The sequence below is a fragment of the Puma concolor genome, chromosome B2 (genome assembly GCF_028749965.1).
Source record: "Puma concolor isolate L17-30 chromosome B2, mPumCon1.1.hap2, whole genome shotgun sequence".
Classification (NCBI taxonomy): domain Eukaryota; kingdom Metazoa; phylum Chordata; class Mammalia; order Carnivora; family Felidae; genus Puma; species Puma concolor.
Window position 1 is genome coordinate 32,120,681 of NC_141671.1, and position 23,648 is coordinate 32,144,328.

A 23,648-nucleotide genomic window follows, 5' to 3' on the forward strand; every position below is an offset into this window, starting at 1 on the left:
GAAATTGTACCCTCAGGACACCTTAGACCCTTCATTCCCCCATAGGCACATGGATTATTACCACGCTTGCAGGTCTTGAACCTTCTTCCCCCTTGGACACTATTCCAGGAGTAAAAGTGGTCAGGAGAGAATCCAGGTTTACTATATTTTCAATATTCTGATTTCATTCAGCATCTTTTCTTTCCCCTATTTTCCATTTCTCCCTCATTCTTTCTTTTCTCAGTTTGGAAAATCTCCTCTCCATAATGTAATAGCTTCAAGAACCAAAGAAAGGCAATGTTAGAAAGGTTCCAATTTGGGGCTTCTGGGTGGCTCAGCCAGTTAAGCATCTGACACATGATTTCAGCTCACGTCATGATCTCAGGGTCATGAGATCCAGCCTGGAGATTGCATCAGGCTCTGTGCTGAGCATGGAGCCTACTTGTGATTCTCTCTCTCTCTCTCTCTCTCTCTCTCTCTCTCTCTCACCCCCCACATCCTTCCTGCCCTCTCCTGCCCCCACTTGCATGTGCTCTCTCACTCTAAAAAAAAAATTTCTAATTTTATAAAAAAAGAAAACTGGGGCTGAGAGAAGAGAAGGTCTGTGGCTGAGTGTGCTAAAAATTATATGCAGTCATTTATGGGGTGCCTGGGTGGCTCATTCAGTTAAGTGTCCGACTTTGGCTCAGGTCATGATCTCATGGTTTGTGGGATTGAGCCCCGTGTCAGGCTCTGTGCTGACAGCTCAGAGCCTGGAGCCTGCTTCAGATTCTGTGTCTCCCTCTCTCTCTGCCCACCCCCCTGCCCCCCCCCCCACACTCTGTGTGTCTCTCTCTCAAAAATAAACATCAGAAAAAAATTTTTTAATAAAAATTATATGCAGTTTTAGTCTCCAATTTTTCTGACTTTGGTTCAGTGCACTTTCCTCTGTACCTCACACAGTTTTCTCTTTCTGTTCCTTTTGGAATATTCCTTTATGAAGTAAATTAACTTCTTTCCTACATATTGACCTCCCAATTTTTTTCTGTTCTTTTTATTAATCTCTAGAGTGTTCCTCTTATAAAGTGATCTAAATAATAGGGAAGATTTGTGTAACTTTTAATAAAAATTATGACAGTACAGAAATATAGACTACTATTGAATGAACTCCACTATATTCATTGAAGGAAGGATGAAAAAAAAGAATGAAAGAAGGAAGCATTTGCCTTATTTGTCTTACGTTGGAGGTTAAATTGCTCCAATTTAAAGTATGATCTTTGATCATTTCCATCATCTTTTGGGGACCTTATTTAACTAATCTCTAAAACAACAGGGTTTAACAATGCTCTGTTAAGCTCAACTTTTAATGATTCAATTAGTCTAAATCCACACACTGTAGTCTTGTTATTCCTGGGTCTTTCAGCCTCAGCTGATAAAATCTAGGATAATGGGGAAGCAAAAGGGCTGACATTCTAAATTTTTTTTTTACATTTATATATTTTTGAGAGACAGAGCACAAGTGGGGGAGGAGTAGAGAAAGAGAGAGACAGAATCCGAAGCAGGCTCCAAGCTCCTAGCTGTCAGCACAGAGCCTGACACCTGGATGGAACTCACAAACCGTGAGATCATGACCGGAGTCAAAGTCAGAGGCTTAACTGACTGAGCCACTCAGGTGCTCCATGGGGCTCACATTCTAAATTTAGGGCCTGCCTAGGAGAGAGAAGACAGGGAAAAAGCCTCCAGATACCAAGGTTTCATGACAGAGAAGCAATCAGGACGTGCTCGGTTCCCTAGTAAACTACTAAATGGACACACAGATAAATTCCTGAGGTCTTCTGCTTCAAGTCGTCAGAATTAATACCCTTTGAAGAGAAGCTTCAGAGAGAAGCTCTCACACTGGCATCTCCAGGAATTACCAAATCCTCTATGCCACCTGCGGTGTGATTTAGTCATGGATAGTGTAAGGGTACTGTGTTTTGGTGCTGTGATGGAGGCCCAGAAAGACTTGTAGGACTGGTGATGAGCAGGGAGGCCATTTACTCTTTCTTTTCAGCCTGTGTGAAGATTGAAACTCTTAAGGGAACTCAGAAGACCTAGGTCTTGGTTAAACCTTCATTAGCTGCCTTATATACTCCTTTATTTTGACCTCCTGCTTACTCACATTTCTCTTTCCTGAACTGAGAAATAGAAAGAGACTTAAATACCATTTCTGGAGTCGACGCTGAAGAATAATAACAAAAATCCACAGGAGTCTGGATTAATTGATTTAACAGAAAGGGGGTCCTGATTAGTTTTCATGAAGTACAGTGGGAGATCAGATGCTAAAATACTTGGATTTGAATCCTAGTTCCTCTACCTTATAGCTGTGTGACCTTGCACAAGTTACTTGACGTTTTTGTGCCTAAGATTATTCATTTTAAATACAAGATGTATAATAATATCTACTTCATAGGATTGTTATGCTTAGGATACAGCTTGGCACATAAACTCTGTACATATTCTTATATTATTGTTTCGAATTGTAGTCCTTATCTATGTATGCCTGTATAGGTACATCTCAGGAGGGCCTCATTCATCCTGTAGAACCACACAGCATATTGAACTTCAGGGATGAATGGCCCCATGCATCTTTCAGCTAAATACTATTTATAATAACTAATTACTCCCTTCCTCTGAGATTAAACCCAATATGTATCACATGTTTATTTACCTTATTTACCATCAGAGGATAATTCTCATCTTAAGAAGTATATTATCATAATGATTAGTATAACTCCTAATTTGATTTTCTTCCTTACTGTCTAAAATCCCATCACATTGCTTGGAGCCTGCTTCGGATTCTGTGTCTCCTGCTCTTTCTTCCCCTCCCCCACTAGCGCTCTGTCTCTGTCTCTCAAAATAAATAAACTTTTAAAAAGTAATAAAAATAAAATAAAATATTGTGTCTCTTGCAGCCCTCTGAACAATGTCAATTTTTTGATCCCATACTATATATATGTGTGTATATATATATATGGCATATATATGTAATATGTATAAATATGTATTTATAAATATATATTTATATATATATGTAAATATATATATAAATATATATATAAATATATATGTATATATAAATATAAATATATATGTATTTATAAATATGTATTTATAAATATGTATAAATATGTATAAATATATACATATTACATATATATGTAATAAAACAGCCTCATTCATGGGATGCAGTTATGCCACAGTAGTAGACTAGCAAAATAATTTTGAGATTCAGATTAATTCACATTTTTTGCATTTTGAATTATGTTTTAAAAATTGAAGTAACATTTTTCATATATGCATAATATCCTAAATTTCTTGAGACTTTTTATTTCAGGAAGATAACTTTAAATTGAAAAATTAATTTTCTTTAAGAGACAGCATGAACTGGGAGGGGGTGCAGAGGGAGAGAGAGAATCTTAAGCAAGCTTTATGCTCAGCATGGAGTCTGAGGCAGGGCTTGATCCCATGACCCTGGGATCATGACCTGAGCCGAAATCAAGAGTAGGATGCTCAACTGAACTGAGTCATCCAAGTGCCCCTGAAAAATTAAATATTTTCAATGGTGTCCTGGGGGTAGTTGGACAAGCATGGGATTTAGAGTCGAAAAGTCAGTGTTTAGAACTTCAATTTTACTTTCTATGAGCTATGTGCCTTTTGGTTAGATAATGTCCTTGAACTTCACTTTTCTCATCTCTAATACCGGTAAATATAGACTCAACAAACATGGCTCTTTGAATTACAACTCTCCTCTTTTCTCCCATTCTCTGCCCTTTTAACAACCTCTTTCCTTCCTCTTGCTTCTGAGTGAAAGAAGATATTTTGTTTTGCTGAAATCATTGTAGCCAGCTAAAACCATTTGAATTCTCTCTTCATTCTTAATCAATGGACCTTTTATTTTCTAAAGCTCTCATTAATTTCAAGTAAAATGTTCAATGATGGAGAAGGAAAAGAAGATGAGGGACAAGGCTAACCACAGTTAGGACATGATCCCCAGGTCTGTGATACACCAAAGAGAATAGAATTGAGAAACAGAAAAGGAACTTACCCCTTTGTTCTCCTGGCTGTTTGGCATTTTTTGTTGCTGTTTTTGATTTGGGGAGTATCAAAATAGGGAACCCCTGGGAGCACCAACCCCTGAGTGTCAGTGGTGGCTCAAGGAGGTAGGGGATTAGATATCTTCATTGTTGCCATTTAAACCTGGGGGCACCTTGAATTGAATTGGAGAAAAGTAAAGGAACTTACCAATACTTGATTGAGACAGTGCTAAAAGAAAACAAAGTAAGAATGAGATGTTTGTGTTTCAGGGAGAACTTCAGATTCCACAGCTACTATGTAAGGAAGAGGTTGTGGGAAAGAAGACTGCCATGGGTCACATCCCATTTTCTATGATCAGGTGCAATGCAGTGTTGTGGGCAGATGGATATCCATTTAAGGATTTGTTTTGGGGTATAAATTTTAGGCTTTTGTGTATTTCCTCAGTAATACTCTTATGGTAGGGTAGGATTGCAAGACCTCCGCAACCTATCTTTTAAGTTCTCCTAGGGGCGCCTGGGTGGCGCAGTCGGTTAAGCGTCCGACTTCAGCCAGGTCACGATCTCGCGGTCCGTGAGTTCGAGCCCCGCGTCGGGCTCTGGGCTGATGGCTCAGAGCCTGGAGCCTGTTTCCGATTCTGTGTCTCCCTCTCTCTCTGCCCCTCCCCCGTTCATGCTCTGTCTCTCTCTGTCGCAAAAATAAATAAACGTTGAAAAAAAAAATTTAAGTTCTCCTAGTAAGAGAATAACAATGTTTAGGGGGATTGCTAGTTTCTTAGTCCATGGAAACTTTTCTGCCTCTTTGTTTTTCTTCTTTCCAGATCCTGCTGTTTTTGTTCTGTTTTCCTTCTCTACCTATCTTTCTCCTCCTCTTCTATCTCAGTTTTCTTTCTCTTTTTTCCCCTTTGTTTGAAAGATCTTTGCAGCAAACTATTGCTACTTAATAGCTTCAACAAGGGGTCTCTACTTTTTTCAAAAATCATTTGTTTCCTGTGGGGATGTTTAATACCAAGAAAACAAAATCAGGACATCTCTAGATATTAGAAGATAAAGAGTCAGGGCAGGGAAAAGGGCATTGCTTGCTATCAAGATGGATATTTCACCCTCTCCTCTAATCACTTGGAAAAGTTGGGCACAGTATTTTTTAAAGTTTTAAAATATGAAGCTTAACTTGAAAACTAGTAAGATGGGGCGCCTGGGTGGCGCAGTCGGTTGGGCGTCCGACTTCAGCCAGCTCACGATCTCGCGGTCCGTGAGTTCGAGCCCCGCGTCAGGCTCTGGGCTGATGGCTCAGAGCCTGGAGCCTGTTTCCGATTCTGTGTCTCCCTCTCTCTCTGCCCCTCCCCCGTTCATGCTCTGTCTCTCTCTCTGTCCCAAAAATAAATAAATGTTAAAAAAAAAAAAAAAAAAAAAAAAGAAAACTAGTAAGAGAAGTCTCCAAGAGTCCTATATCAAGAGGGAGCCCATAATTTCAATAGCGAGTAAGAGGTTTCATCACCCATATATCTTTTTGAGAGGTTGGGTTTTCAACACATAATCAGGAGTGAAAATTAAGGCCACAGACCTCATGCCTTGGAAGAACCTGGAACTAGCCATCTTGTATATCTAAGGCTCACATAAGCACTATCTGTGAAAAAGGCACCATTAATCTAGATCTGTTTGTCAGGGTTTGTCAGGAAGTGATCTATTTGCATCAGGCTATGGCTGGAAATTGAGCCTCTAGCAATCGTAGAACTCTCTGGGTAAGCCAAGTTCAGGTATAAGGCTTACATTTGAACCATTCGTGTAGTTTCCTTACATTCATGTAGGGAAGAAACTATGAATGCAGAAACAGTTATAAAAACTAACCTATGAAATCTATGCATTAATAGGATTATTACAACAATGGGAAGTTTATGAGGAATTCAAACAAGTGGTAACTAATGAACTCACAGACTAAAGTTAAAATACATTTGAAGAGACTTAATGACATGACTGATAGCCACAACAGTTGGGGTAACACATATAAAAAGGGGAATTCAAAAGGAATTTTTAACCAAGTGTGTTTAGTATATTTGGAGATGTGAAAGAAGGAATGGAATCCATAAAGCTTTAAGAAAGCATTAATCAGGAGCAAATACATTTGATAAAGGGCAAAATGGAAATAGCAGATATAGAAAATACAGTCATTAAATTAGAAAATCATTAGGTGAGAAAACAAAGAAAATAGACTTAACTGAAGAAAGAATTAATGAATGGTAAATATGAGGGAAATCATCCAGGAATGAGTATCGAGAAATAAGGAGACAGTGTGATAGAGATTGCTTTGCTGTTCACCAAAGTAATTTCCTTTTTCTCCAAGGCACATATGTGGTGGATAGGATCCCCACAGCCCCCCCGAGTTGTCCCTGTCCTGATCCCTGTCCATGGAACCTGAATATGTTAGGCTACATGGCAAAAGGGATTTAAGGCTACAGATGGAATTGAGGTTGCTAATCAGTTGACTTAAATAGGGAAATATATTATCCTGGATTATCTGTGTGGGCTCAATGGAATCATAAGAGTCTTTAAAATTGGAAGCAGGGGATTAAAAGGTGTCAGAGAAAAAGACATGACAATGGAAGAAGGCTAGAGTGTTGTGTGGGTGTGGGTTGGTTAATTGTTGCTAGTTCTGAAGATGGGGAATGGGGGACCATGAAGCAAGGAATATCTAGAAACTGAGAAAGCAAGGAAACAGGTTTGCTCCTAGAATTTCAGAAGCAATGCAGCCCTGCTGACACCCTAGCCCAGTGAGACATGTGTCACATTTCTAACATGTAGAACTAAGATAATAAATTTGTGTTGTTTTAGGCCATTAAGTTTGTGGTAATTTGTTTCAGTAGCGAAAGAAAACTAATACAACATGGTTAAACTATTGCCCCCAGATTCTCTTGCAGTTAGGTGGGGCTATACTGTTGAGTTGTAGCCAATGTAATTGTCAAAGTGATATGTACAATAACATCTAGGCTTCCCCATAAAACCCTCCCACTCATGCTGTCTACTCTTCTCCTGTGCTCACTTAAGCAGATGTGATAAACCTAGAAGCCGTTAGTTGAAAATGGTGGAAATACATAGGATAAGATGAACTTTCTTGGGGGCACCTGAGTGGCTTAGTCGCTTAAGTGTCTGACTCTTGATTTCAGCTCAGGTCATGATCTCATCGTTCTTGAGTTTGAGCCCTGCGTCCGGCTCTGTGCTGACAGTGAGGAGCCTGTTTGGGATTTTCTCTCTCTCCCTCTCTGTCTGCCCTACATGGGTTCTCTTCCTTTCTCTCTCTCTCTCTCTCTCTCTCTCTCTCTCTCAAAATAAATAAACTTAAAAAAAAAGATGAATTTGCTTGCTTAAGTCATTGCTGAGAGGAGAGCCAACTACCAATCAGGCATCCCTGATTTTACATAATAAAAGAATTTTATGAATAGAACCACTGAGATTTTAAGATTCATCTGTTACAAGGTCACAGACTAACTTAATTAATAAAGACAAGATAGACAAAAGAGAAGTTAACAGGCCAGAAAGATGAGAGGAGAATCTTTACATATATTTGATAGTAATCTTAGGAGAGACTGTAGGGCACTTGTGAGAAGCACCGGGTATTATATTAAGTGATGAATTACTGAATTCTGCTCCTGAAACCAATATTGCACTGTATGTTAACTAACTAAAATTTAAATAAAAAATAAAAAAAGGAGAGACTATAGTTTGTTAGATAAGTATAGAGGTAGTTATAAAAATGGGATATATTCATAGCAGTTAAAGTCAAGAATTTCCTATAATTAAAGAAAGATATGAGTCCACAGAATGGAAAATCTTGAGTCGTGAGCAAGATAAACGAAGTTAATCTCAAACCCAGATACATCATAATTAAAATGAAGAATACAAGGATAAAGAGAAAATCTTAAAGCCATATTTACTTAGGAACCATCAAACTAATAGCAGATTGTTATCAACAATAAGAAATGCCAGAAGGAAATGGAACAAATCTTCAAAATCTTGAGAGAAAAGAAATGTTAATTGTATACTTAAACTCTCACGATTGAGGGTGAAGTAAAGGTATTTTAATTCATAAAGGGCTTAAAGAAATTTTCACACACATATAGGACCTTAAGAATGACTAAAGGATTATACTTGGGCAAGAATTAAGGAGAAGAAGGCACAGGCTATGACAAACAATTATAAACAGAGAAAATGCTGACTTTTTTTAAAGCTATTTATAAAGGAGTCAATTTTGTATAAAATTTTGTTTTTAAAAATCATACTATAGGGGCACCTGTGTGGCTAAGTTGGTTAAGCATCCGACTTTGGCTCAGGTCATGATGTCACAGCCCGTGGGTTCAAGTCCCGCATTGGGTTCTCTGCTGACAGCAGAGCCTGGAGCCTGCTTCAGATTCTGTGTCTCCTCTCTCTGCCCCTTCCCTTTCACACTCTGTCTCTCTTTCAAAAATAAACATTAAAAATTTTTTTTTAAATCATACTATATGGAAGACGTTGACAGGGAAGATAGTCTGAAGAGGCTATTGTCTACTCTTGGAGGAAGAAAAAGATACTGATTAGTTTTTTTTTGTTTGTTTTTTTTTGCAAAAATCAAGAAGTATGCATGTTACAAATGTAAGGATGAAGAAAACAAAAGCTACCAAACAGATAAAGCAAAAGGAACAAAATCTAGCAATCTAATAGAAAGTAGGAAAGAAGATTTAAAAAATAAAAGAACAAAACCTGGTAAATAGAAAATGCAATAAAACTGGCATAACTTAGATGAAATATATCAGCAATTTACAATAAATGTAAAATGGACTAAATTTATTTGAGAAAAAATTTTATAATGGTTAATATGCATAGTCATGCAATATGCTATTTAAAAAAGATACAAGTGAGACAAAAACAAACTGTGAAGTTGAAAATAAAAGGATAGAAAAATAAATAACAGGCAAATACATATTACAACAAAGATTTTGGAGCAATACTGGTATCAGATAATGTGGAACTTAGCCAGAAGTGTTTCTGAGTCTATGGATGGACATGGTATCATTGAACAAAGCAAAATTTAATAAAAAAAGAACAATTATGAACTTGTATACATCTAACAAAAATCAAAATATGTAAAGGAAAAATGGGAAGTATTAAAAAGAAAAATGACATCAAAGGGAGACAATTGTAGTTGTCTTAAACATATCTTTTTGAAACTAGTATATCATGAAAAAGAATAACAATAGAGAACATTTGAATATTAATAAGTTTGGGCTGATAGTACATCTGTGGGTAAAATCCTGAGCCCAAACCAATAAAAAATATTCTTTGAAAGTTTACTTACAGATACTCAAAAGTCTCAACACACTTCAGAGAATCTAAATTATACACATCCCCCTTTTGTATCATAATACAATACAATTTTAAATCAATAATAAAGCTAAAATGGATTAAACTAAAACACTTTTTATGTAACTTATTTGTTAAAATTATGGAAATTATGAAATGTTTAAACTGAAAATCAAAGACAATGCTATATATCAAAGCTTTTAGTAGCATCAGAATGGATTTAAATGCTTATAAGAAAATAAGAAAGTCTTAAAATTTATGCAGAGTTTCACATATTAAACTAGGAAAAGGAAGAAAAAGTAGAAAGAAGGAAATACTAAGAATAAAAACAGAAACTAATAAAATAGAGAAAAATAATTAGTAGATGTTTAACAAAACCAAAATTTATTTTTGCTTTTTTAAGTTTTTATTTATTTATTTATTTTGAGGAGGTAGAGGAGCAGAGAGGGAGAAAAAATCTCAAGCAGGCTCCGTGCTGTCAGTGTGGAGTCCAACGTGCAGCTCAAACCCATGAACCGTGAGATTGTGACCTGAGCTGAAACCAAGAGTTGCATGCTTGACTGACTGAGCCACCCCAGGGCCCCCACCATTGAGCTTTTAATAGATTAATAGGTAGGAACAACTATCTTTGGCATGAATGATCAAAGAAAGAAGGCACAAGCCCAGTGATGCTAGGAACAAAAATAGGACATGTCCATAGATAGAGTGAGCAATTTTTAGAATAATGAAATAATTTTATGACATTAAATACAAAAAAATTAATTAAAATACATTCAAACTTATTAATAAGATTTTTGTTAGCAAACTAGAAATTGAAAGGAATTGTCTTAACCCAATAAAAGGGAGCTGCCAAATGGAAGCAAGCATCACATTTAATGGTGAAACCAGAAGCATTCCTGCTAAAGTCGGATACCAAGAGGGATGCCTATGATCATTGCTGGTATTAACATTGTATTGGATATTTTGGGCAAAACTATAAAATAAGGAAACAGTTTTAAGAACTGGAAAGAAAACTCAAAATTGTTAGTTTTGGAGATAGGATTTTACATACAAAATCCAAGAGACTCTAAATTATTAAAACTCCTAGAGCTCAGCAGGCTGGCTAGATCCAAAATCTCTTCCAAAAGTACAACATACAATTATTTATATAGTGGCAATAATTATTTGTAAAATCCAGTAGAAAAAAATGTCATTGACAACAAAAACAAATATGTGCATAGGAATTAATATAACAATAGATGCTCCAGACCCTTTAGAGAAAATTATAGAACATTATTGAAGGTCATATAAGAAGATTTGAATAATAGATACATCATCGTATTAATGCATGGGAAGAACTGATTTTATAAATGTATAGACTCAGTGAAATTCCAATGAGGTCCTAGTGTGACTCATATGAACTTCAGAAATGGATTCTTTTTTTTTAATAGAATATTTTAATGTTTATTTTATTTTTGAGAGAGAGAGAGAGAGAGAGAGAGAGAGAGAGAGAGATTGAGACAGAGAACAAGTGTGGGGGAGGGGCAGAAAGAGAGGGAGACACAGGATCCAAAGCAGGCTCCAGACTCTGAGGTGTCAGCACAGAGCCCAACTCAGGGCTTGTGAGTGTGAACTCACAAGCCACGAGATCATGACCTGAGCCGAAGTCAGTGCTTAACCGACTGAGCCACCCAGGCGCCCTGAGAAATGGATTCTAAAATTTGTTTAAGAATAAAGGTCCAAGAATAGCCAAAACATTTCTGAAAAGAACAACAAAGAGAATGTGCTGTTCCTCATAATACATGTCTTGAAGCTTTAGTAATGGAAGAAATTTAGGATCTATTAAGCAAGAGACAAAAGTTCACTGAAACAGAAGAGAAAATCAGGGAAAAACTAAGCACGAGATAAAAGAGGTGTTACAAATCAGTGGAGAAAGAATGTGTGAGTTAATAAATTCAGTTGGAATAGTTGGTTTCCAGAAGAAAATTTTTCTTTAGAAAAATTAAACCTTTATATTTATAAACAAAAAAATCCCAAATGCAGAAACGTCCATTTGGATTAGGGTTCTATATGTAGAAAGAGAAACTTTGTAACTATTAAGAGAAAGTATAGTATAACATCTTTGTGATACCTAGGAAAGAAAGACCAAAAAAAGCACAAAATATAAAAGAAAACAAAAGACTGACAAATATTATTACAACAAATTGTGTGTGTGGTTGGGGAGGAGGGAGAATGGAACCTTCTAAATGTCAAGAGACACCACAAAATTTTAAAAGTAAGAGAATTTGAGGAAGCATTTCTAAATATTTAACAAAATATAAAAGATTAGTTTTCAAAATTATAAAGAATTTCTGCAATCAATAACCTAATGGATAAATCGGTGAATGAATAGTTTGTGTAAGGTGAAGCCTAAGTGGGTAATATACATACAAGAAAATTCTCAGTTTCAGGAATGAGCAGGAAAATGCAAATTAAAAATTTTATACCTATCAAAGTGGCAATATTGTGAAAGTATGATGGAATTGGGGTTATTAATTCAGGGAAGTGGGAAACTTTTACACATTTTGGTGTGCCTGTTATGTAACTACCATGGAATTCAATTAAACAACAGATAGTATAGTAAAAATGTGCTTAAGTTACATAAATGTTATATACATGACAATTCATTAATCCCATTACAGCGTATCTACTCTGGATAAACTGTTTTCCAAATTACTTAAGGACATTTCGCAAGCAATATTTATGATAGCAGAAATTGCAAACATTGAGAATGCCTCAGTAGGAGAAAGAATAGAAAAACGTATTTGTAAGTTGGAATATTTATTTAGCACTTAAAATGCATACCTTGGATTTCTATATATTTTCAGTATTACAATATTTTGGAGGAAAAAAGCAAGCTGTAATGATACTTTCAAAATGATGTCATTTTAGTAAAAATTTTAAAGAAATACATACAAGACAATACTATGTATTGTTCAGTGATACATAGAGATTATATAAACAGATGAAAATAAATTTAAGATTTATGGTACGTTATAGAGTTTGGGAAGTGGGGAGAGTGGAATGGGTATAGGGATGGGGACAAAAGGGATTTCTAGATTATCTGTCACTTGAGAAATATGACAAAATATCAGTTGTGAAACCTAGGGTGTGGATTTACAAGTGTCAATTATTTTTGCACTTTAATTTAAAAATTTCTTCAAGAGACAAAAAGACAAATACAAAAACTACAAGGTGTGCAAACCAGATGACAGTGGAAAAGCCACAAGAACTTACCTAGGGAATTGAATGATGGTGCTAAAACATACAGAAGCGTGAGGTGAATCATCAGAATTTCGATTCCTGACCTTTCCATATCAGTGTCAGTCATCATGCCCTCTTAGGAGTTGAAGCCCAGGCCCAGGCCCAGGCCCAGCGAGACCCACTGACCTGGTGGTGAGAACTGGAGGCCACTCCCAACTTCATCCTTTCAATTTCTAATAAGGGTTTTTCTACTTTAGTAGACAGATGTTATTTCTACGAAACTCTGTGGCTTACATTTTTCTCTGTCCTTCTCTCTCCCTCCCTCCTTTCCATCCCCTTTTCTTTTCTTCTATTTTATTTCTACTTCTTTCCTTTTTTCTCACTCATCATTTCCTCTATTTTTTTTCCCTTTCCTCTCAGTCAGTATGGAAACCAACAGACCAAGTTTGGAAACTGACAGTTTATTATTGTCAGACTATTCTAAACCAGTGTTCGGAGACTTTATCTGTTGCTTAATATTCGTATGAACTGATGGTTTCTCTCTTTCCTCAAAGTGTTTACAATCTAGAGAAGTGTTACTGATGGGAAGCAAATTTTTGTTGAATTTTGTTGAAAAACAAGACAATACTTAACTGTAATCTCCTTTGGATCCCTCTGAAAACACAAGTAAAACCAAGAAAAATCAGTTTGGATATTCTATTTCTGTAGTTTTGATATCATCAAGAGAGGATTATACAATCAACACCGTCAAAGAGTCAAATAGTCAAGAAACTAGAGGCAAAATCTTTTCATGGCTTAACTTATGAGCCAAATGACAAGACAAAGCAGGCAAAGGTTAATGAAGGTAAATATGTAGTGAGAAGAAATAACAAACTATACATGGAAAGAAACACTGAAACAGACGAATATATTAGTTATAAAGTAAGTTGAGGCCAAGTAAGAGAAAAATGGCAAAATATTGACTCAGCTGACTGAGAATTCAAATTTAATGAAGAGATGGGAAATTATAATGAATACACACACACACACACATATCTATTGTGATTGGATGTGCATCCTATAGCTTAAAACTTATTTCTTAATGATGTCATGGAAACATTTTCTAAAAGACCTGGAGACAGACAAAGCGAATTACACAAAAAGTTGTCATGCTATTGTTGCTATTGTTTTAATGAAAAGTGTAAAAATAAATAATACCAACAAGCTGGAAGTGACTTAAATTATGTTGCATGATGGTCCAATTTGATATTTTCCTAGTGTATAAGTAAAGATCTACCCAGAAATGTAAAGACAGCATGTATTTTTTTTTCTCATCTCTTTTCTTAAAATGAGTGCTTTCCAAACCACACTCAGATATCACCTCACGCCAGTCAGAGTGGCCAAAATGAACAAATCAGGAGACTATAGATGCTGGAGAGGATGTGGAGAAACGGGAACCCTCTTGCACTGTTGGTGGGAACGCAAATTGGTGCAGCCACTCTGGAAAACAGTGTGGAGGTTCCTCAGAAAATTAAAAATAGACCTACCCTATGACCCATCAATAGCACTGCTAGGAATTTACCCAAAGGATACAGGAGTGCTGATGCATAGGGGCACTTGTACCCCAATGTTTATAGCAGCACTCTCAACAATAGCCAAATTATGGAAAGAGCCTAAATGTCCATCAACTGATGAATGGATAAAGAAATTGTGGTTTATATACACAATGGAGTACTACAGGGCAATGAGAAAGAACGAAATATGGCCCTTCGTAGCAATGTGGATGGAACTGGAGAGTGTGATGCTGAGTGAAATAAGCCATACAGAGAAAGACAGATACCATATGTTTTCACTCTTATGTGGATCCTGAGAAACTTAACAGAAACCCATGGGGGAGGGGAAGGAAAAAAAAAAAGAGGTTAGAGTGGGAGAGAGCCAAAGCATGAGACTCTTAAAAACTGAGAACAAACTGAGGGTTGATGGGGGGTGGGAGGGAGGGGAGGGTGGGTGATGGGTATTGAGGAGGGCACCTTTTGGGATGAGCACTGGGTGTTGTATGGAAACCAATTTGACAATAAATTTCATATATTGGAAAAAAAATAAAAAAAATAAAATGAGTGCTTTCCTTACATACTTGAGTGTGATTAAGTCCAAGAAACACAAAATCTTCTGGTTTACATTAGTGTTACTTGTTTCTCCTGGTTTTGTATTTTATTGATTGATTGATTGATTGATCTATTTATTTTTACAGAGACAGAGAATGCCTGTGTGGGTGGGGGAGGGGCAGAGAGAATCCCAAGCAGGCCCTGTGCTTGTAACGAAGGGCCCAGCTAGGGGGTGGGCCCTCAAACTCACAAACCGTGAGATCATGGCCTGAGCCAAAATCAAGATCATGGCCCTGAGCCACTCAGGGGCCTCTGCTGGTATTTTAAAAACAGAAAATACTAAGGTGCTGAACACTTTGATGTGCTGCACTTACACTTGCTGTAAAAATTAGTAACATTAAAAATAAATTCAGTGCCTTTCAAAACTTTTGAATTATCATGGCAACTTTAACATATAAGATGTGGGGCACCTCGGTGGCTCAGTCAGTTGAGCATCCGACTCTTAGTTTCAGCTCAGGTCATGATGTTGCAATTTGTGAGTTCAAGCCCCGCTTTGGGTTCTGTACTGACAGTGCACAGCCTGCTTTGGATTCTCTCTCTGCCCCGCCCCTGCTCACATGCTCTCTCTCTCTCTTAAATAAATATATAAACTATAAAAAATTGTTTAAAAAACTGAAAAATAGATATAACATGTGATATATTTAAATACCAAAATTTAAAATTTAAAATTTACTAAATTCCATGCACTTAAACTGATACAGTGACCTTGTCCAATATTTTCCTGTCAGAAGATTTTTGTAGTCTCTAGTTGACCACCACATTTATATTTCTGTGTCCAGAGATGATAGAGGGAAGAGTGGTAGAGCTTGGAAACTTAGAAACAAGATGACTAGGATTTATAGGGCCACCTTAGAGGTGATTGGGAAATTGAAGAAATAAGTTGCCATTTGGCTTTATGAATTTTAAATTGTGGCTTTTTCGGATCACAAATGGACAATAAAATACTTACTGATCCAGGTTTTCCCTAAGAATACAAGGTTTGCCTGGGGATTAGAGGAGGAAGATGGCGGCGTAGGAGGACGCTGGGCTCACCGCGCGTCCTGCTGATCACTTAGATTCCACCTACACCTGCCTAAATAACCCAGAAAACCACCAGAGGATTAGCAGAACGGAGTCGCCGGAGCCAAGCGCAGATGAGAGGCCCACAGAAGAGGGTAGGAAGGGCGGCGAGGCGGTGCGCGCTCCACGGACTGGCGGGAGGGAGCCAGGGCGGAGGGGCGGCTCGCCGGACAAGCAGAGCCCCCGAGTCTGGCTTGCAAAAAGCGGAGGGGCCTGACGGACTGTGTTCCGACAGCAAGCGCGACTTAGCGTCTGGGAAGTCATAAGTTAACAGCTCTGCTCAGAAAGCGGGAAGGCTGGAGGACAAAGGGAAGGAGAGCTGCTGAGCCCCCGGACGACAGAGCTCAGTTTGGTGGGGAACAAAGGCGCTCGCCAGCGCCATCTTCCCCGCCCATCCCCCCAGCCAAAATCCCAAAGAGAACCAGTTCCTGCCAGGGAACTTGCTCGCTCCGCGCAAACACCCAACTCTGCGCTTCTGCGGAGCCAAACCTCCGGCAGCGGATCTGACTCCCTCTTGCTGCCACAGGGCCCCTCCTGAAGTGGATCACCTAAGGAGAAGCAAGCTAAGCCTGCCCCTCCTGCCCCTGTGCACCTTGCCTACCCACCCCAGCTAAGACGCCAGATCCCCAGCATCACAAGCCTGGCAGTGTGCAAGTAGCCCAGACAGACCACCCCACCCCACAGTGAATCCCGCCCCTAGGAGAGGGGAAGAGAAGGCACGCACCAGTCTGACTGTGGCCCCAGCGGTGGGCTGGGAGCAGACATCAGGTCTGACTGCGGCTCCGCCCACCAACTCCAGTTATACACCACAGCACAGGGGAAGTGCCCTGCAGGTCCTCACCACGCCAGGGACTATCCAAAATGACCAAGCGGAAGAATTCCCCTCAGAAGAATCTCCAGGAAATAACAACAGCTAATGAGCTGATCAAAAAGGATTTAAATAATATAACAGAAAGTGAATTTAGAATAATAGTCATAAAATTAATCGCTGGGCTTGAAAACAGTATAGCTGACAGCAGAGAATCTCTTGCTACAGAGATCAAGGGACTAAGGAACAGTCACGAGGAGCTGAAAAACGCTTTAAACGAAATGCATAACAAAATGGAAACCACCACGGCTCGGATTGAAGAGGCAGAGGAGAGAATAGGTGAACTAGAAGATAAAGTTATGGAAAAAGAGGAAGCTGAGAAAAAGAGGGATAAAAAAATCCAGGAATATGAGGGGAAAATTAGAGAACTAAGTGATACACTAAAAAGAAATAATATACGCATCATTGGTATCCCAGAGGAGGAAGAGAGAGGGAAAGGTGCTGAAGGGGTACTTGAAGAAATTATAGCTGAGAACTTCCCTGAACTGGGGAAGGAAAAAGGCATTGAAGTCCAAGAGGCACAGAGAACTCCCTTCAGACGTAACTTGAATCGATCTTCTGCACGACATATCATAGTGAAACTGGCAAAATACAAGGATAAAGAGAAAATTCTGAAAGCAGCAAGGGGTAAACGTGCCCTCACATATAAAGGGAGACCTATAAGACTCGTGACTGATCTCTCTTTTGAAACTTGGCAGGCCAGAAAGAATTGGCACGAGATTTTCAGTGTGCTAGACAGAAAAAATATGCAGCCGAGAATCCTTTATCTAGCAAGTCTGTCATTTAGAATAGAAGGAGAGCTAAAGGTCTTCCCAAACAAACAAAAACTGAAGGAATTTGTCACCACTAAACCAGCCCTCCAAGAGATCCTAAGGGGGACCCTGTGAGACAAAGTACCAGAGACATCACTACAAGCATAAAACATACAGACATCACAAAGACTCTAAACCCCTATCTTTCTATAATAACACTGAATGTAAATGGACTAAATGCGCCAACCAAAAGACATAGGGTATCAGAATGGATAAAAAAACAAGACCCATCTATTTGCTGTCTACAAGAGACTCATTTTAGACCTGAGGACACCTTTAGATTGAGAGTGAGGGGATGGAGAACTATTTATCATGCTACTGGAAGCCAAAAGAAAGCTGGAGTAGCCATCCTTCTATCAGACAAACTAGACTTTAAATTAAAGGCTGTAACAAGAGATGAAGAAGGACATTATATAATAGTGACAGGGTCTATCCATCAGGAAGAGCTAACAATTATAAATGTCTATGCGCCGAATACCGGAGCGCCCAAATACATAAAACAATTACTCATAAACACAAGCAACCTTATTGATAAGAATGTGGTAATTGCAGGGGACTTCAACACCCCACTTACAGAAATGGATAGATCATCTAGACACACGATCAATAAAGAAACAAGGGCCCTGAATGAGACATTGGATCAGATGGACTTGACAGATATATTTAGAACTCTGCATCCCAAAGCAACAGAATATACTTTCTTCTCGAGTGCACATGGAACATTCTCCAAGATAGATCATATACTGGGTCACAAAACAGCCCTTCATAAGTTTACAAGAATTGAAATCATACCATGCATACTTTCAGACCACAACGCTATGAAGCTTGAAATCAACCACAGAAAAAAGTCTGGAAAACCTCCAAAAGCATGGAGGTTAAAGAACACCCTACTAACGAATGAGTGGGTCAACCAGGCAATTAGAGAAGAAATTAAAAAATATATGGAAACCAACGAAAATGAAAATACAACAATCCAAACGCTTTGGGACGCAGCGAAGGCAGTCCTGAGAGGAAAATACATTGCAATCCAGGCCTATCTCAAGAAACAAGAAAAATCCCAAATACAAAATCTAACAGCACACCTAAAGGAAATAGAAGCAGAACAGCAAAGGCAGCCTAAACCCAGCAGAAGAAGAGAAATAATAAAGATCAGAGCAGAAATAAACAATATAGAATCTAAAAAAACTGTAGAGCAGATCAATGAAACCAAGAGTTGGTTTTTTGAAAAAATAAACAAAATTGACAAACCTCTAGCCAGGCTTCTCAAAAAGAAAAGGGAGATGACCCAAATAGATAAAATCATGAATGAAAATGGAATTATTACAACCAATCCCTCAGAGATACAAACAATTATCAGGGAATACTATGAAAAATTATATGCCAACAAATTGGACAACCTAGAAGAAATGGACAAATTCCTGAACACCCACACTCTTCCAAAACTCAATCAGGAGGAAATAGAAAGCTTGAACAGACCCATCACCAGCGAAGAAATTGAATCGGTTATCAAAAATCTCCCAACAAATAAGAGTCCAGGACCAGATGGCTTCCCAGGGGAGTTCTACCAGACGTTTAAAGCAGAGATAATACCTATCCTTCTCAAGCTATTCCAAGAAATAGAAAGGGAAGGAAAACTTCCAGACTCATTCTATGAAGCCAGTATTACTTTGATTCCTAAACCAGACAGAGACCCAGTAAAAAAAGAGAACTACCGGCCAATATCCCTGATGAATATGGATGCAAAAATTCTCAATAAGATACTAGCAAATCGAATTCAACGGCATATAAAAAGAATTATTCACCATGATCAAGTGGGATTCATTCCTGGGATGCAGGGCTGGTTCAACATTCGCAAATCAATCAACGTGATACATCACATTAACAAAAAAAAAGAGAAGAACCATATGATCCTGTCAATCGATGCAGAAAAGGCCTTTGACAAAATCCAGCACCCTTTCTTAATAAAAACCCTTGAGAAAGTCGGGATAGAAGGAACATACTTAAAGATCATAAAAGCCATTTATGAAAAGCCCACAGCTAACATCATCCTCAATGGGGAAAAACTGAGAGCTTTTTCCCTGAGATCAGGAACACGACAGGGATGCCCACTCTCACCGCTGTTGTTTAACATAGTGCTGGAAGTTCTAGCATCAGCAATCAGACAACAAAAGGAAATCAAAGGCATCAAAATTGGCAAAGATGAAGTCAAGCTTTCGCTCTTTGCAGATGACATGATATTATACATGGAAAATCCGATAGACTCCACCAAAAGTCTGCTAGAACTGATACATGAATTCAGCAAAGTTGCAGGATACAAAATCAATGTACAGAAATCAGTTGCATTCTTATACACTAACAATGAAGCAACAGAAAGACAAATAAAGAAACTGATCCCATTCACAATTGCACCAAGAAGCATAAAATACCTAGGAATAAATCTAACCAAAGATGTAAAGGATCTGTATGCTGAAAACTACAGAAAGCTTATGAAGGTAATTGAAGAAGATTTAAAGAAATGGAAAGACATTCCCTGCTCATGGATTGGAAGAATAAATATTGTCAAAATGTCAATACTACCCAAAGCTATCTACACATTCAATGCAATCCCAATCAAAATTGCACCAGCATTCTTCTCGAAACTAGAACAAGCAATCCTAAAATTCATATGGAACCACAAAAGGCCCCGAATAGCCAAAGTAATTTTGAAGAAGAAGACCAAAGCAGGAGGCATCACAATCCCAGACTTTAGCCTCTACTACAAAGCTGTCATCATCAAGACAGCATGGTATTGGCACCAAAACAGACACATAGACCAATGGAATAGAATAGAAACCCCGGAACTAGACCCACAAACGTACGGCCAACTCATCTTTGACAAAGCAGGAAAGAACATCCAATGGAAAAAAGACAGTCTCTTCAACAAATGGTGCTGGGAGAACTGGACAGCAACATGCAGAAGGTTGAAACTAGACCACTTTCTCACACCATTCACAAAAATAAACTCCAAATGGATAAAGGACCTGAATGTGAGACAGGAAACCATCAAAACCTTAGAGGAGAAAGCAGGAAAAGACCTCTCTGACCTCAGCCGTAGCAATCTCTTACTCGACACATCCCCAAAGGCAAGGGAATTAAAAGCAAAAGTGAATTACTGGGACCTTATGAAGATAAAAAGCTTCTGCACAGCAAAGGAAACAACCAACAAAACTAAAAGGCAACCAACGGAATGGGAAAAGATATTTGCAAATGACATATCGGACAAAGGGCTAGTATCCAAAATCTATAAAGAGCTCACCAAACTCCACACCCGAAAAGCAAATAACCCAGTGAAGAAATGGGCAGAAAACATGAATAGACACTTCTCTAAAGAAGACATCCGGATGGCCAACAGGCACATGAAAAGATGTTCAGCGTCGCTCCTTATCAGGGAAATACAAATCAAAACCACACTCAGATATCACCTCACGCCAGTCAGAGTGGCCAAAATGAACAAATCAGGAGACTATAGATGCTGGAGAGGATGTGGAGAAACGGGAACCCTCTTGCACTGTTGGTGGGAATGCAAATTGGTGCAGCCGCTCTGGAAAGCAGTGTGGAGGTTCCTCAGAAAATTAAAAATAGACCTACCCTATGACCCAGCAATAGCACTGCTAGGAATTTATCCAAGGGACACAGGAGTACTGATGCATAGGGGCACTTGTACCCCAATGTTCATAGCAGCACTCTCAACAATAGCCAAATTATGGAAAGAGCCTAAATGTCCATCAACTGATGAATGGATAAAGAAATTGTGGTTTATATACACAATGGAGTACTACGTGGCAATGAGAAAAAATGAAATATGGCCTTTTGTAGCAACGTGGATGGAACTGGAGAGTGTGATGCTAAGTGAAATAAGCCATACAGAGAAAGACAGATACCATATGGTTTCACTCTTATGTGGATCCTGAGAAACTTAAGAAAAACCCATGGGGGAGGGGAACAAAAAAAAAAAAAAAGAGGTTAGAGTGGGAGAGAGCCAAAGCATAAGAGACTGTTGAGAACTGAGAACAAACTAAGGGTCGATGGGGGTGGGAGGGAGGAGAGGGTTGGTGATGGGTACTGAGGAGGGCACCTTTTGGGATGAGCACTGGGTGTTGTATGGAAACCAATTTGACAATAAATTTCATATATAAATAAAAAAAAAATAAAAAAAAAAAAAAAAAAAAAAAAGAATACAAGGTTTGCCTGGAATAGAAAGAAGCTAAGATTACAGACTCTACACTAAAGATCCATAGCAAGAAATTAATAAGATATTATTAAATTGTGTAAAAATAAACTACATGAAATCTAGAGTCAGACAATTCTGAATTTCTATTAGGTTGAGTGGCTTGCAAGTCACTATAGCTTTAGGCAAGTCACTAGCATTTTTCATGCATATATTTCTCTTCTGTAAATTTGGGATAACAATACATAGCAAGTTAATTGATTTAAGAACTGCTTATTAAGGATTATCTTTACTATGAGGAAAACAGACTATAAGAGGGTAAGAGTAGAGAGAAACCAGTTAGGGGTCAGTTAAAGCAGTTCAAGGAAGAGATGTTGATGCTTGGGCCAAGATTGCCATCATGGTGAAAAGTGGTCTAATTTGGAATATAATTTGAAAGTAGTGGGGATGTGATTTCCTGGTGGATTGGATGAGGAGAGTGAAATAAAGAAGTTAAACAGGTAGACGGCCTGAGCACCTGGGGGAATGCAGGTGTCCATATCTGTAAGTAGCAGGATCAAGCCTTGGGTTTTGGACATGTTAAGAGTGGGATACCTCTCCTATATATTCAGGACCACTGTATTATGGTTGTATAGGTTGTTCAGAGCACAGAGGGATTTGGGAACTGAAATCCCAGCAGTATTCTTGAGTGGGGCTGCATCTGCCTAGAGAAAGGAGCACTCTTTAATTTGTACCAAAGCAACCTGTAGGCTAACCTGAAGAGGCCCTGAACGGACACAGGGGCTTTTGGGGTAGTTCACCCTTGTGTGGTTCACAGGGTCACTTGTAGATATTAAAATAAAACGAAAAACATCCACAAGAGTGGCTAGCACATAGGAAGTACCGAGTGCATCTTAATTCTCTTCCTCTCCTATACTGTATATTGCATTTTACTTATCTGTGTACCCTTACATTAGCTTCTTGCACTGATTTAATGTGGTGTCATGATGATAAACTATTCTGAGGGGGTTTCCCAAGAAACAGGAGATGTAAATGACAACAGTAGACAAAAGCAGCCCTTCTTTGTGCTCTTGGAATTTCAGTACACAGGTCAAACTGTAATGTGACGAATTTTCAGGGGTTTATTCCTCCATTTCTTAACATTTATGTGAAGAACGGCACACTGAGTGGCTAGCATTTGAATTTTTCTTGAGTACTCAGATTACTTTTAGCCTATTAGTAGGTGGATAAAAGAGGAATTGGATAGTACTAGGGGTATAAATAATGCACAGTGTGAAGGGAAACATTTATGAATACTTCTCAGAATCCTCTATTTGTTACTTTGGTTTCCTGTTATTTTACCTAGGTTTTAAAGCACCTCCTGTTATAACAGTTTAAAAAGCATTGATTTTCCTTTTTAATTTTACCATAATCTCTAAATATACTTACCTCGATCATCATATGAAGTGTCTAGAGGGTTGAAGGAAAAACATAAGATTCTTAATTTCTCATAAATGGATTTCTGTATTAATTTCTTAGCAATTCAGCATATAATTTATTTACCACTTTCTGTTGAATATAAATGTCGGAATCCTGAAAGACAACATGAAAACATAATGAGATTCTACCTTGACAACTATGTCTGCATCGTTTTCTTATTAGGTAAAAATCTGTTTACCTCTTCCTCTTTTAGATCTCTGAGAGGGAAAATCTTTTGGAGAAAAGAAACAGATTAAATTTACTAACAGCGCATCAAGAAATGTTTCATCGTATGTCTAAATCCAGCCAGGCAGATTTTTCTCCCTTCCCAGATATTCCCATTTTCTTTGGATTCCATTTCAGAAAAGAAAGGAAGGATGCCATATGCTTTGCTCCTCACTCTGTTGTTCATGACAGATGAATCATAGAAGTAAGAGGAGGAGGCATGGACCAAGAGGCCAAGTGTGGGGCATGACAGCAAGCAGCGTGATCAAGCTACTTCCTCTCTCCTTTTGG

The 23,648-nt window shown here is 38.2% G+C and overlaps 1 protein-coding gene and 1 long non-coding RNA gene across 3 annotated transcripts in view; one reads left to right on the forward strand and one right to left on the reverse strand.

Moving 5' to 3' along the window:
• Positions 1 to 23,648, forward strand: part of LOC147580866 (uncharacterized) — a 278,927-nt gene that overhangs the window by 198,053 nt on the left and 57,226 nt on the right. The window lies entirely within an intron of this gene.
• Positions 1 to 23,648, reverse strand: part of TSBP1 (testis expressed basic protein 1) — a 96,322-nt gene that overhangs the window by 68,180 nt on the left and 4,494 nt on the right. Inside the window, exons 5-8 of the mRNA XM_086705973.1 lie at positions 23,332 to 23,364; positions 23,217 to 23,246; positions 23,103 to 23,123; positions 4,243 to 4,263 (exon numbers count right to left, since the gene is read on the reverse strand). Coding sequence (XP_086562099.1) covers positions 4,243 to 4,263; positions 23,103 to 23,123; positions 23,217 to 23,246; positions 23,332 to 23,364 — 105 coding nt within the window. The remainder of the gene's footprint in view (positions 1 to 4,242; positions 4,264 to 23,102; positions 23,124 to 23,216; positions 23,247 to 23,331; positions 23,365 to 23,648) is intronic.